At 28.8% G+C, this 13,149-nt stretch overlaps 2 protein-coding genes across 3 annotated transcripts; both read left to right on the forward strand.

Annotated features, from left to right (window-relative positions):
* The first annotated feature begins 4,320 nt into the window (after nt 1-4,320).
* LOC130891333 (nucleoporin NUP42-like) lies at nt 4,321-10,133 on the forward strand. 2 transcript variants are annotated; one of them, XM_057796110.1, is made up of 3 exons: nt 4,321-4,682; nt 7,991-8,301; nt 8,363-10,133. In XM_057796110.1, the coding sequence occupies exons 2-3, from the start codon at nt 8,149-8,151 to the stop codon at nt 9,257-9,259; spliced, it is 1,050 nt and encodes a 349-aa protein (XP_057652093.1). In that variant the 5' UTR covers nt 4,321-4,682; nt 7,991-8,148; the 3' UTR covers nt 9,260-10,133. The 2 variants fall into 2 exon arrangements, with proteins under 2 accessions (XP_057652093.1, XP_057652001.1); XM_057796018.1 differs by lacking the exon at nt 4,321-4,682 and adding an exon at nt 7,373-7,938.
* A 1,793-nt stretch (nt 10,134-11,926) lies between these two features.
* Nucleotides 11,927-12,546, forward strand: LOC130901068 (uncharacterized). Its single transcript, XM_057812155.1, has 2 exons — nt 11,927-12,060; nt 12,120-12,546. Exons 1-2 carry the CDS (start codon nt 11,970-11,972, stop codon nt 12,470-12,472), a joined length of 444 nt encoding a protein of 147 aa, XP_057668138.1. The 5' UTR covers nt 11,927-11,969; the 3' UTR covers nt 12,473-12,546.
* Nucleotides 12,547-13,149: the final 603 nt, after the last annotated feature.

Raw genomic sequence — 13,149 nt, forward strand, 5'->3', positions numbered from 1 at the left:
TGGAGTATATTTCCAGTTATTTTCAGAAATTATTCCAAAAATTGTTTAGTTTAGACTTTTTAATGGTATTCAGTTAAACTCAAAGGTGTACAAGTATTCTACTGTAATTGTTGCATTTCTGCAAACAAATTTGGTTAAATGTGTAATCAAAACTGTTTCACAGATATATAATGCAAATGAAGATGTCATAATAGTGGAATAACAATTGAGTTAAAACTTAGACCAAAGGCTAGAAAAGAATAAAATTGATAGGATAAAATGGGTTTGAAACATACTGATCCAACTTAGGAAACTAAGAGGGTACAAGTATCAACAGAGATTAAATTTTAAAAGAATCTAATAGCTTGTAGAGGAAAGAATCAATTAATATTTGGAATCGAAGGAATCCTAAAACAGTAATTCAGTTTGCAAATACCATTTTTGTTGGCTTTTTTAAAGGAACAGACAGATTTTATCAGAAAATGATTATATTATATATAATCAAGACAATTTATCAACAATTTAAGACATATGGAATTGTTAAAATAATTAATCCACAATTTTGGAATATAAATTAAAAAGAGTACAATTTGATATTTTATCGCTACAATCAAACAGTAATAATATTTATTACCAAGTTGCCAAAAACTTTCTTTCAATATTTTCCTTTTTTAGGATGTTTTAAGCTATAGGAAGCATTAGTTAATGACCATATCATTTTATAATTATTTGCCTTTAATAATGTAAAACATAAGCTATTTTTGGTAATTATCTAGATTAGGTTACACTCCTCTGATTTTGGTCAAATTTTAGTTCTAGAGAAAATTACACTGAACCAAGAATAGAATAGAATTAGATACACATAACATAACGTTTCGCTCCTTCTTTGGGAGCATTTTCAAAAGAATAATTACTATACCAATGAGGATTTAAATATTTGTAGGATAGATAAAAACATATTAGTAGATAGGGAACCCCTACAAATTAATGTAAAACCTTAAGGCGCACATACATTATCCTCTTTATAGGCTCAAAAAAAGAGGGAAAGATTATTATTGTATAAGGCTAAGGCAGAACAAGAAAAGGTCAGATGCAAAAAACTAATACAACTGAGGAAGCAAGAAGGGAAAATGCAACAATAGGGATAAAAATTTAATAAATCATATAAAGAAACACCTGTTGATTTTTATTGTATTAAAATTACATTTAAAATTATTGAAGCAATTCTAAACAAATATCTCAGTTTGATAATGTTTGATAATTTCAATAGGTGATGGTTCCTCAAAAGGAACAGAAAGATTTTGTTAGAAGGGAGTGAGGTATGTTATTGTTTACGTGTAGTGGAAAAAATAGAATATAGGGAAAGAAGAAGGTTATTATCTTACAGAATATATAACATACTAAAATTTTAACGAAATCTGAGGGGTGTAACCTAATCTAGATCATTATCCTATTTTTGGTACTGACCTTATATATAATTTAGGAAAATGGGCTTTATCTTTCCTGATATTTTATCTATTCCACTACTATTTCCAATCTTCAACAACAAAAAGAATAATGATTAATAAATAATAATCAACGTTTTTATTTATAGTAGGTGTTTCAATAGTAAATGTGACCCAATTTGACCCAAGAATATCTAGAGGTCATCGCGAGTAGATTCTACATGTACTACATTTTTGGGGTTTTACAGTCTTCTTAACGGAGATTCAGGTTGTTTAGTGGATTTTGTTCATTTCTTTATGTGGTCAATATTAAGAGCTACTTTGTCTATATTTTCTTGTTAACACATAGTCCAAATGGGTCGGGTACTGGTTATAAAAAAAATAATTTCCAGAAAACAAAAATATTAGATGTGAATAATGTTCCGAAGCAACACTATCATACTTTTTAACAAACATTTTGAAAATTTGAAAAAGTTTTAAAATTACAATAAATTTATTCAATTTGTTGGCCATTCGAATTTCCTACTAACAATGTTCTAGCTGTAAAATGCACAAGGAATATATACAGGACCGTACTACTTGTAGTTTTTGATAATTTTTTCAAACGCTCATTCTATAATTATTTTAATTTTATATCAACAATTTCATAAGAAGTGTAGTTATTATTGTTACTTTATTTAATATTTCTGTTCGATATTTTGTAATAAATTCATTTACTAAAACTTTGAGTGTTTTATTTAGTTATCTAATATGAAGGATGCAATTACCTCAGAGCAAAAATACGTGATTCCTGACGTTTATGCCAAAATCTAACATTTTTTTGATTTACATTCATTTATTTCAATTTATTCATAATGTACTTCATAACTTGACATTGTATTGAAAATACAAAATTTTAACTCGTCCTATTCTATTTATATTGAAATCCGTCTGTTTACAATTTAACTAAAAGTCCAAGCATTAGGTAATGCCATAAAATGTTTATTGCCCAACCGACCTCCGACCTGTTAGAACTTTCATGCTAAAAAATTATCATCTAGGTATATCATCTAATTAATTGAATTATTAGTACGATATTGTATTATGATACATTTAGTATATTTCATCTCGTTACGTTTAAAATATTAGTATAGTTAGAACTTTATACAAGTTATTGTTTTTGATTTTATTAAATATATTAATACAGTACGAAAGCGGAACAAAATCAAAAATATTTTTCCCAAGAAGAAAGGGGAAAATGGATAAATCACATAAATCATCTGAAAGTTAAAAAAAACATACAAAATAGTCAGGAATTATTTTTTCGCCTCTTCAAAATATCATCAAAATATGAATGTTTCAAAAATACATTCATGACAGAGGTTCTGAAATCGCAAATTCATATTATTTCAGTCACCAAAGGAAAGTATATATATTTTATTCACCTTTGTGCAAGGATCCTTATTTCTATCCCAAATTTAAGTGATTAACAGATTAATGGAAAATTATTTGTTTCATTTGCTAGTGCTACACGAACTCATTACAAAAATCTTTTTTTATAGATTGAAATTGGTAACAAATAATTAATACTGAGATTAAGTTTATTTTCGGTTCGAGATGAATACATAACATTAGAAACATGATATTTCAAAATACGCCTTATCTATCTATTGTAAAGATTCCTATCGAATAGGTAATTTGTGTCACTTTCGTAATAAAAAGTGAAATCGGCAACAATGTACTGTCGGTTCGAATTTCGAAAATTTCCTTAAATGGTTTTAACATTGTCACTGTTGTACTACCCTATTCTTTATACCTTATACACACGCCATCATAATATAAAGGTGCATTTTTAACCTCTAATACCAATATTTTTTACCTGTTCAATGTAATTCCATTGGTATATTTTATTTTCGCTTTTGAAAGAATAGAATAAAAAAATGGAGAGTTGTATAAATAGTTTAGATTTTAGAACATAAACAGTACATAACACTTAAGTAATTCATCTTTCAGAAATATGCAAACATAACCATTGAGTGAATGACTCATATTTTATCTTCAATATAACTAATAATATTAAAATAAATTGATTTAAATACAAAGTTATTCGTAATATATAAATAGTTTTTATTCAAAAAAGTACAAATATGAATGATCTACATATAATTTGGTTTAAATATTTCATTCTAAATTGTCTAATTTCGTTTAGGGGCCTTTTTGATACTTCTGGAAACTGAAAACTTGTCTTGCATCTGTTTTGCTTTTTCTTGATCAAAAACAGTGGCTGAGGGAAAAAATTTCACTGGTTCTGGGAATGGATTAGTCAGTTTAGACATGTTTAAAGGTAATACCACACTCAGTCTCGTTGATGAAGGGGTAAACGGACTCTGTCCCTTTTTGCCAGTTGAAAATTTAGGCAAACCATTCTTCATGATCTGCTGATGTTTTTTATCTTCTTCAGTTTCTCTATCAGTGGCAACAGTTTCAGTCTTGATTGTTTCATTGTCAAATGCAAACTTTTTTGGCAAACCGTGCTCTCTACATACATTATACCTTATAGATGTTGCATCTTGTTTCTTTGATATTTTTTCTTTTCCTGTTGCATCCATTGATGGTATATTCACTTTAATGCTGAGATATTTCCACTGATTAATTTTGGTGAAAGAGCTAATGCTTCTGAACATTTTTACTGAAATTCTTTCTCTTTCAAATATACAATAAACTTCACTCAAATTTTTTCTAATGAAATATTGTTTCTTAAACATCGCCGTTTCTAGGGAAACGGTTTTTCAAATTAAAATAGATCAATGAGCATGTGCAGCCAGTTGTAAAATATTTACATTAAACAGCCGTGAACTAAACACGCAAAAATGATCAATAAATAATATGTCCGTTAATCAAAATAAATATGATTCATAATGAATTAGACACATATTTTTGTTAAGCCAATATATATATAAATACTAAACTATTCAGTATCTAAACTTCGTGGTTCTGTGGATTATGGTACAAAGAATAAGTTTCTTCTTTTTTGAATTTGGGCATGTAATGTAGATCCGCCATTACGTTAATGTCAGGTGGTATTGTTTATACAGAAAACTATTAACAGGTGTAAGCAACAAATTCACTAAAAGCTTTTCTCAGGTCAGAGAGCATGATTTCAAGATATTTGAATGGGAACGATAGCAGCAAAAATGAAAGTATAAAATGATTATCACCATATATTTTTTGAATAAAGTAAGCTAAATGGGGAAGAAATGGCCCTGATTTTATAAGTATGTAAGTAATAATAATAATTGATATTTTTATACAAATAGTATCTGGTAATGTCCACTTTTACCAGATACTTCTTGGTGCCGTTGAGTATTGATTGTGAATTCTGCAAAACAAAACAAGCAGAAGACAACAAAATATCAAAGCTAGGGTAAACTGAAACAATATCCAATATACATCACTCACTTTTCTCTCAATGAAATCTTCTATCAGTGTCTCTTTTTTCGTATTTCTTGTGTATTTCCTCTATTTTTGCGTATTGTTTGTATATTAGCTACCCAGTCTTCTGTTTGTTTATAATTTCGGCGACAATCGACAGTTAATCTTTAATATCAAAAATTATAATTTCTTAGTTAAGGTAAATTAGTGCAGCAGAAGATACTTCTACTACTAGTTTTTTCATATAATTATTAATTACTTCTTATCTTTATCACACATATTTTCTTACTTATTAAAAGATGATAATACGAAATTTACAAACAATCTAAAGTTTCTATTTTCAGTTTTAATCTTTACACTTACTCACTTTCTCAAAAGTGTTCTGTTGTTTGAATAATAAATTTGGTGTTTTGGTTTATTTTTGTTTTATTGTAACACCTTTACCATCCTGCTCCAAAGTTGAGGCGAAGATATATATTATCAGAATAAAATTTTCAAAGCAAGATACACATTTTGTTACATATCGCATGAAATTATCTAGAATCTACCAGAAAACATTCAAAGATTATTAATAAGGGCTCAAAATGATTGAATATGAAAAACCATATATTTTTAAGTTCCATCATTTTGGAAAAAAAAATTCAAAGTACCCTTATTAATTAGGACAGCAGTTGGATCGTATGTTTCCAAATAACGTTTTTATAATGTTTCCAGTTTTGTAAAAAAGTAAAATTGAAGCTTCTGATAGGATACAAAAGTTGAATTTCTGTATAACTTTTATAAATTTATTATTCTTTTTTTAGTTTTTTCGTTTTCCAAAACTGTATATAGGTTTGTAAATTAGAAGAATTTCTAATTTCAGATCCTGCGAAGGTTTTAGTAAATTTCACAGTGGATGTTGCTTAGCTTGCTCGGGTCTAATTCTCCTGGTTTTGAAGGCTACCTGGACAGATCACTAATATCCCTTTCTCATAATCTCATTTCTACTTCTAAATTTTAGCATCAACGACCAAAGACCCATGCCCAGTTATGATAGGATGAGAGATTTTTTATTTTTCACCTTACATATAATTTTAATATTTAAATAAAAAATGTGTCCCTCGACACATATACAGATTCTTTCCACCTTTCCAAGGCAACCACATTATTTAGTTTACACTGGTGCTACTGAACTGAACATCATATATTATTTGTAAAGTATAAATCAAATAAGAAAAACACAGGCACCTGAAGGCACCTTAATACCCATTGACAGGCATTCCACGAAAGCTTGGCGAGCACTGGTTATATTTTTGTCTGGCCACATTTTTAGTACTGTATAACCTTCATTAATTCACGTCTCATCAAGATAAAAGATTTTCTTCTGCTCTGTTCTATACTGCTTTATAGTTATTAAGTATTTTCGTCGCCAGCAAACAGCTTTCCAGTAAAAGTGCTTTATGGTTATACTTTTTCTCAAAGTGGTCCATAAAAGTTTTTAGTTATCAACGGAATACTGTCATCCTGGTCAAGCTCCATTAAAATCTTATCTAGGGTGGGTATTTCTTTTTTAAAATAAATAGAGTGAACTTTTCTTCGAATTACACTTTTGGTGTCTTCATCAAGAACTTTTATTGGTCTGCCTGGACTTTTCTTGGGAGGTTCCACTTGGCCTCCTATCTTTCTCCCCCGCAATAATTTAAAAACGGTGGACTTTCGAACTCTAGTCAATCGGGAACATCGGTCGACAGTTTCTTGTACAGTAAATTTCGGGTAATTGTATTTTATGCAATCGTGTACACTTAAAATAATAAGTTTTTCATTCATGATAGTGGAGAATTATTGGTGTAAGTGTCGCCGTTTATTACTAATCTCATAATACTGTGAACACTATTTACAGCTTAACAGCAAATACTGATGCATTAAACTAAACAAATATACTTATAAAGGTCTAAAAATTTTGGGTAAGGCACCATTGCCCTTATGGCGCATGGTTAAGCCGAATCTGAAATAGGGTTGGAATTAGGCAGAGGCACTAATAGAAGGTTAAACGTTACATGTTAAATGCAAAACGTAACTGTATATTCAACTACTTACACAATATTTCAAGACCTACACCTATGTAATAATTAATTTAATATATTTAATTTTAATGAAAAGGTTATTTTTTATTCCATTATAGCTAGGTCCCCTTGATTTTTATTTTTTGAGATATGAGTTTAAAATGTGAAGGGCTTTATAAGAACATCTTATAAAAACAATATGCTAAAAAGAGAAAAAAAAAATGATTTTCTCATCTTATCTATTTCAAAATTCAACGTAAACTAGAGAATATTTTTTAAAAATGTAGTAAATATTACTTTCAAATAGTGTTCATTGGTAAGATTGCGAGTTGTAATTTGTTAATTTGATTATCCGCTTTTGTCATAATCTTGAACCAATTTTAGTTGACATAGTTTCAAATATACAGTTAACAATTAACTGTTTGAAATTTTATTTGAATTTGATACGCCTCTGGTCTAGCTATTCAGACTAAAAGAGATGGATATACGATAAAGTGAGATCGATATTAACTGAATGGTAACGCCATAATTACGCTGTGTGTTTTTCATATTTGATTTGTAGTATAATACTTCTATATGGACAGTTTCTATAAGTGGAAGCTGTTTCGACTAAAAAAGGCAGAATAATAACGGTTTCTCTTTCCTCCGAGACTCCTGCTCGGTTCTCATCCCAAACATGCGCAAACTGTTCGATGTATCTAGAACGAGAGAAAAAATAGTATATCGTCGGCACCTTAATAGTAATACATTCCTTCCCGTTTAAAATATCCATATAAAAGTATTACATATATGCTGAACATAGTTGGCAATTGGATACTTTGGATTGTGGTCTTACTTGTTCAAGGGTCGTTTTCATAGATAAATGTGTAGTGTTTTTGCTTCATGTCAATAGCTCCGCTGTGAGAATAAATAATCGTAAAAGTACTATAATAGCGAATTTCATATTGTTTTTTATTTCACTGTAATAAGTAAAAAATATTTAAAAATGACTGTGTGTAAATTTTTCCTTCAAGGGAATTGCAAATTTGGAGAAATGTGTAAATTTGGGCACGATGTGAATGGTAATAAGCATAGTATACTTTAAATTTGATTTTTCTGAACTCTTTATTTTAGATAATTATAATTCTTTTCAAAGTACTGGGTCATCAACCACCTGGCGCAATCCAGCTGTTTATGGAACAAATTTGACTCAACCAAAAATTAATCCTTCACCTGGTCAAGAACAAAAGAATGTAGATATTAACACTTTGATAAAGTCAGTAGTAACTGATATGACACAAGCAGAAAAAGGTGGTCAGTGGTTATTTTCGTGCTATGCGCCTTTTAAAGAAAAACCTGCTTTCCCTGGATTTGAAGATCAGAGTTTTGAAGAAATTAGGTATGGGTATTATGATGCAATTGCAGGAGGTTCTGTGGAACAGTTTGTAGGTCAATTTAATTTATTTTATTTATATATTTATTTATAAGTCTAACCTATCTTTGTAGAAGCAGCAAATTCAACAAATGGCCCAAGAGGCTTTACTTAAAGTCAGATCCCTCCAAAATCCATCATCAGATTTAGTGAATATACTTGTGAATATTTATAATACACCAGCATCTTCCCAAGCTGGTATCTATTCAGGAAACACATTTCCAAATCCAAACAGCTCCAATTTCACATTTAAATCTGGACCAGTTAGTCAGCAACCAATATTTGCTCAAGCTAATCAAAACATATTTTCAAATTCACAAAAAAATATTTTTGTAGGAAATCATGTTTTTGGAGGAAATAATAAAATAACTCCGAATAATACTTCAGATAATTTATTTATTGGTAATACCCAAAATACAACAAATAATGTATTTGCAAGACCTGGGAATACAAATGTTTTTCAGGGTCCTTCAGAACAAGTACAGGCATCAACCCTGTTCTCTCAAACTAACAGCAATATAGCCGTTCAAAATAAAAGCAACTCTATATTCACTAGTCAACAGCCATCTACAGGGTCCACATTTGGTACCGATAAACAAACTAATTTGTTTCCCTTGCAGAGTCAACCCAATTCTCTGTCAACAAACATATTTGCTTCACCAAATGTACAACCACCATCTTCAACAAACTCTAATGCTAATTTATTCAATACTACACATAATCCACAACTTTTAAATAATCAGCATCAAAAGAATGTCACATTTGGTCCACACTCTAACTCCGTTTTTGCCACAACTCATCAACAGAATAATGTTTTTAATAATGCTTCGTTACCTCAAATTGATCAAAGTATTTATTCAAAATTAGAAGATTTGACTGAAGAAGAGATTAAATGGTTTGAAAGTGAGGCTCTTGATGTTAGAAAAATCCCAGTGAAACCTCCAACTTATGATATTTGCTTCAAAAAATGAATTAAAATATTTTAATGTGCTCCATTGTATTTACAATATGTCTATATATTTCGTTGAAATCACTAATCAGAATGTATTGGGAAAGTTCGATCCATTCTTTAAATTTTTATTAAATTATGACTATAATAGCAATTGAATTGTTGCGATTGTTACAATAACCTATATTCTTTGTACATTTCACATATCTTTATATTATTAATATTAAATTAAGTTGTAGTTAAATAACTTTTTATTTGGACATATGCTATATTTATGCTAACAACCTGAGATCATCTAAAACAACTATCAAGTTATATCTTGAAAAATACAGAAATTATCTAAATGGAAATTGGAAAATATTAAGCCTTACGACGGGTATAGTAATGCCTTGAACAAATTCATCAACAGATGTGAGAAACTTATTGAAACGTATGCAATCTACAATGGTCATGATATAAACACTCATGTTTGGAAAGTATGATTAAGAACAAGTTCGCGAAATGGGTCCTTAAGCCGGCCTTGTCTGGCTATTATGGAATTAAAAATTCGGCGGGGCGGCAACTTTTGATATACCATTGAAATACTAGGAATTATAAAATTCAGCGAATGTTTGCTTTTTTTATTACTTTTTATTATAGCAGGTTTATTCACATCTTTTGAATAATTTCTAGGAAAATCGATCTTTTTATTTTCTAGAAGTTTTTAGAATTTTTTTGGGATATATAATGAGTTGTGAAGCGCAGTTTAATTAGTTCATAATAAATAGTCGTCGTGAACAGGCCGAAATAGAAAGTAATCGAAGAATTTAAATAAATTATTTAAGTTAGTTAAGTAATAAGTGATTTATTATAAGTTAGTGTAGTGTATAGTGTTTAAATAAATTAAGAACGTTAGAGACAGTGTCTATTAATTCACCCCACAAATAGAAATCGTATAAATAAATAAGGAAAATATTACCCCAGAAAAATTAATTGGAAAAGCTGAGGTCATTATAGGGAATAGGATGGAATCTTTTGCAGACAGTCGTGACTTAAACTGTGTTCTGCAAAAATTGACGAGAACCAGACAATTAAAAATGGAATATATATATATATATATATATATATATATATATATATATATATAAATCCCAAATGCTTGAAATTGTGTCGTTCTCAGATTTTTTTATTTAAGCACTAAGAAAATAGTAATAAATTCTGTACTATGTGTACAAACAATGGTATGTTTTATTTGCTTTACTTGGAATATTGTAAATATACTAACTCCAGCCCAAATTAAACGTTAGAAGTTGTATGTTTACACCTAATTATGAAATTTAAAAGTTTTATATAGAGAATCTTACAAATTCATTATTAATGCTGCTAATCTTGGAAATGTAGACCCTGTTAACTTCCTAAAGAAATCCATTCTTCACCCTTCTGCAGCCTATACAAAACATAGTAATTGAGTGTACACAAGAAGCTCAATTAACTCTTGACCCTATATCACTTTATCTAAAAGTATAGATCTGAACAATCGATAACAGTAACCAGATAACGAAATTATGGGAGAAAATTGGAATAGAGACAAAAAACTTGCTGAAAATGGTTAAAATAAAATTTGGCAGTACAGTTAAGAAAAAAGAATGATATATTTAAATATACAAATATTATAGAAGATGCTTTCAGGTATATAAAAACTTGAAAAATACTCCACTCAATTCCCATTGATGCAGAATAATTGCCAGGAAGTATAAAATTAATAAATTTGCAATTTGAAAAATATTGCCTTCAATAATTTATCTTTTTATTTTAGAAAAAGATGTTGCGAAATTTCTAAAAAAGTATTCAAATTATGTTCTTGCCTTGTATAGATTAAGTACTGCATATAACAATGATTGAAGGCAATTTCAAATTATTGAAATAAATATTCGATTGAGGCTAAGCATAAAGTGAAAAAGGCAGATATTAACATGAAAGGATTAGTTCAAAAAATGTTTCCCGAATATTAGATTACTAGTAGCCATGAGTTACTTTTGCATGTATGAATTCACATTTTTTTCTTTGAATATATTTTTTTTATATTTTAATTTATTGTTAACTGGTAGCTAATAAAATTCTTTTAAAAACATCAAACGTTTCATTATTTAACGAAATTATTAAAATAGAACGTATTAGGCACCTGAACTTTCCAAATGATTTGCTCCTGCATGGTATAGACTTTATACTATAGATAGAGTGTAATTTACACACACAGTTCTTTATTTTCAATCACTTGCAGAAATTATTCCAACATTCATTTCCTTAGATTTTTATAGATGAAAAAAGTACTGAAATAATCCGATACATGTATTTTAGTGTAAATGTTGTACAATTCTGCATACCATTGTGTATGATCAAGTATGCAGTTTCATGAAATTATCTATACCCTATAATCGTTCCTGGGATAAGAACTCCTCAGTCAAAATGAATTTATAAATATTTGAAAAAATGATTCCAAATTCGCCCCTTAAGAGGTTAATATTTCAATATTATTTGGTTCTAAACAGATCTATAGAGAGAAGTATCTTTGTTTTTAAATTACTATCAGCTTTAAAAATTATTGTACTTAATTCTGGATAATAATAATCCTATTGGATTAAAATTTTACATATATGAACCTCCTTTGAAAAAAATTTAAATTCATATACCTCTTGATTTATTATGTAAATTTGTCAAAATTACAATTGTCAGAGAATCATAACATTTTTTTCATGGAATCTGATGCAAAAGAAAAGGAAGAAATAGATAAAAAAGAACTTTATTTTCAAGTATTCCAAAATATTGCTTATGTAATACACAAATGTAAGTAACTAACTAACAATTTACTACTATTTTTACTAATAATTTGTAATTATTTGTAGGCCCAGCGCTAAAAGAATTATTTTTAAATTGGTGCAAATTGACTCCAAAAGAAAAAAAAAATTTAAACTATTTATCTCGTTATGTATTAGAACCAGAACAATTTGATTTATATGCTCCCATTATTGGCGGTTTGAAATATTGGAGTGATGTTCAAGATACTCAAGGAGCTTGTGGATTTAGTGAGAGTCCTCTAGATTTTGAATTAAATGCAGCAGTTGAAAAAAGAATATGTCAAACAATTATAATAATTGATGAGATGATAGCGAATATGCTGTTAAGGCCTATGCTATGCAAAGATATTCAGAAGTTTCATTCGGATAATGCTGATTTCACAGGTCAAGGCGAAGGATAAACATATGAAATTTTTGTATTTTCGATTATATTTTTATGAATTTCAGTGAAATATATTTGCTTTTATTATAAAAACATACACATTCAATATACGATGGAGATATAAATAATATTTTATTGCTGGTTTTTCATTCATAAATGTGTGAGTAGTCCCTTTGTACGGAAAGATTATGCAGATTTTTATCATTCATTCAAATGATCTTTTGTAGTATGTGGTTTATTCAATATTTGCAGTTACTTTAAATAGACAATATAGGAAGAATACAATATTATTACCATTATCCAAATAATCACAGATACCACTGAACTACCCAGTAGCTTCAAACAACATTCAATAATTTATCCTAATACAGAGTACATATCCTTAATTATGTTTTTGTAATACCACTAAGGAACATCACTGTTAGTCAGAATTCAATTATTGATTATAAATCCAGGTCTTTAAAAATAATTCCTAATTAGATTGAGTGGTGGAATTAAAATGTGGATATTTTAGAATTTGATAGATGACATCCAATGGCCTTAGGTCATAATCCATTATATTGCCAATTTTGACCATAGTCAAATTAGAAAATAAAAATAATTTTTAGAGTAAATTTCATCTTTATATAAAAAGCAACCAAATCTCTTTTTTCGTTAGTTTTTTCTTTCTTCATTTATTACATAGTAGTTTTTCGC

The sequence above is a fragment of the Diorhabda carinulata genome, chromosome 1 (genome assembly GCF_026250575.1).
Source record: "Diorhabda carinulata isolate Delta chromosome 1, icDioCari1.1, whole genome shotgun sequence".
NCBI lineage: Eukaryota > Metazoa > Arthropoda > Insecta > Coleoptera > Chrysomelidae > Diorhabda > Diorhabda carinulata.

Coding starts and splice junctions, on each gene's coding strand:
- LOC130891333 (XM_057796018.1), top strand. CDS start 7,863: ATGACTGTGTGTAAATTTTTCCTTCAAGGGAATTGCAAATTTGGAGAA. Junction 7,939..7,990: donor ATTTGGGCACGATGTGAATG/GTAATAAGCATA, acceptor TCTTTATTTTAG/ATAATTATAATTCTTTTCAA. Junction 8,302..8,362: donor GAGGTTCTGTGGAACAGTTT/GTAGGTCAATTT, acceptor CTATCTTTGTAG/AAGCAGCAAATTCAACAAAT.
- LOC130901068 (XM_057812155.1), top strand. CDS start 11,970: ATGGAATCTGATGCAAAAGAAAAGGAAGAAATAGATAAAAAAGAACTT. Junction 12,061..12,119: donor TGCTTATGTAATACACAAAT/GTAAGTAACTAA, acceptor AATTATTTGTAG/GCCCAGCGCTAAAAGAATTA.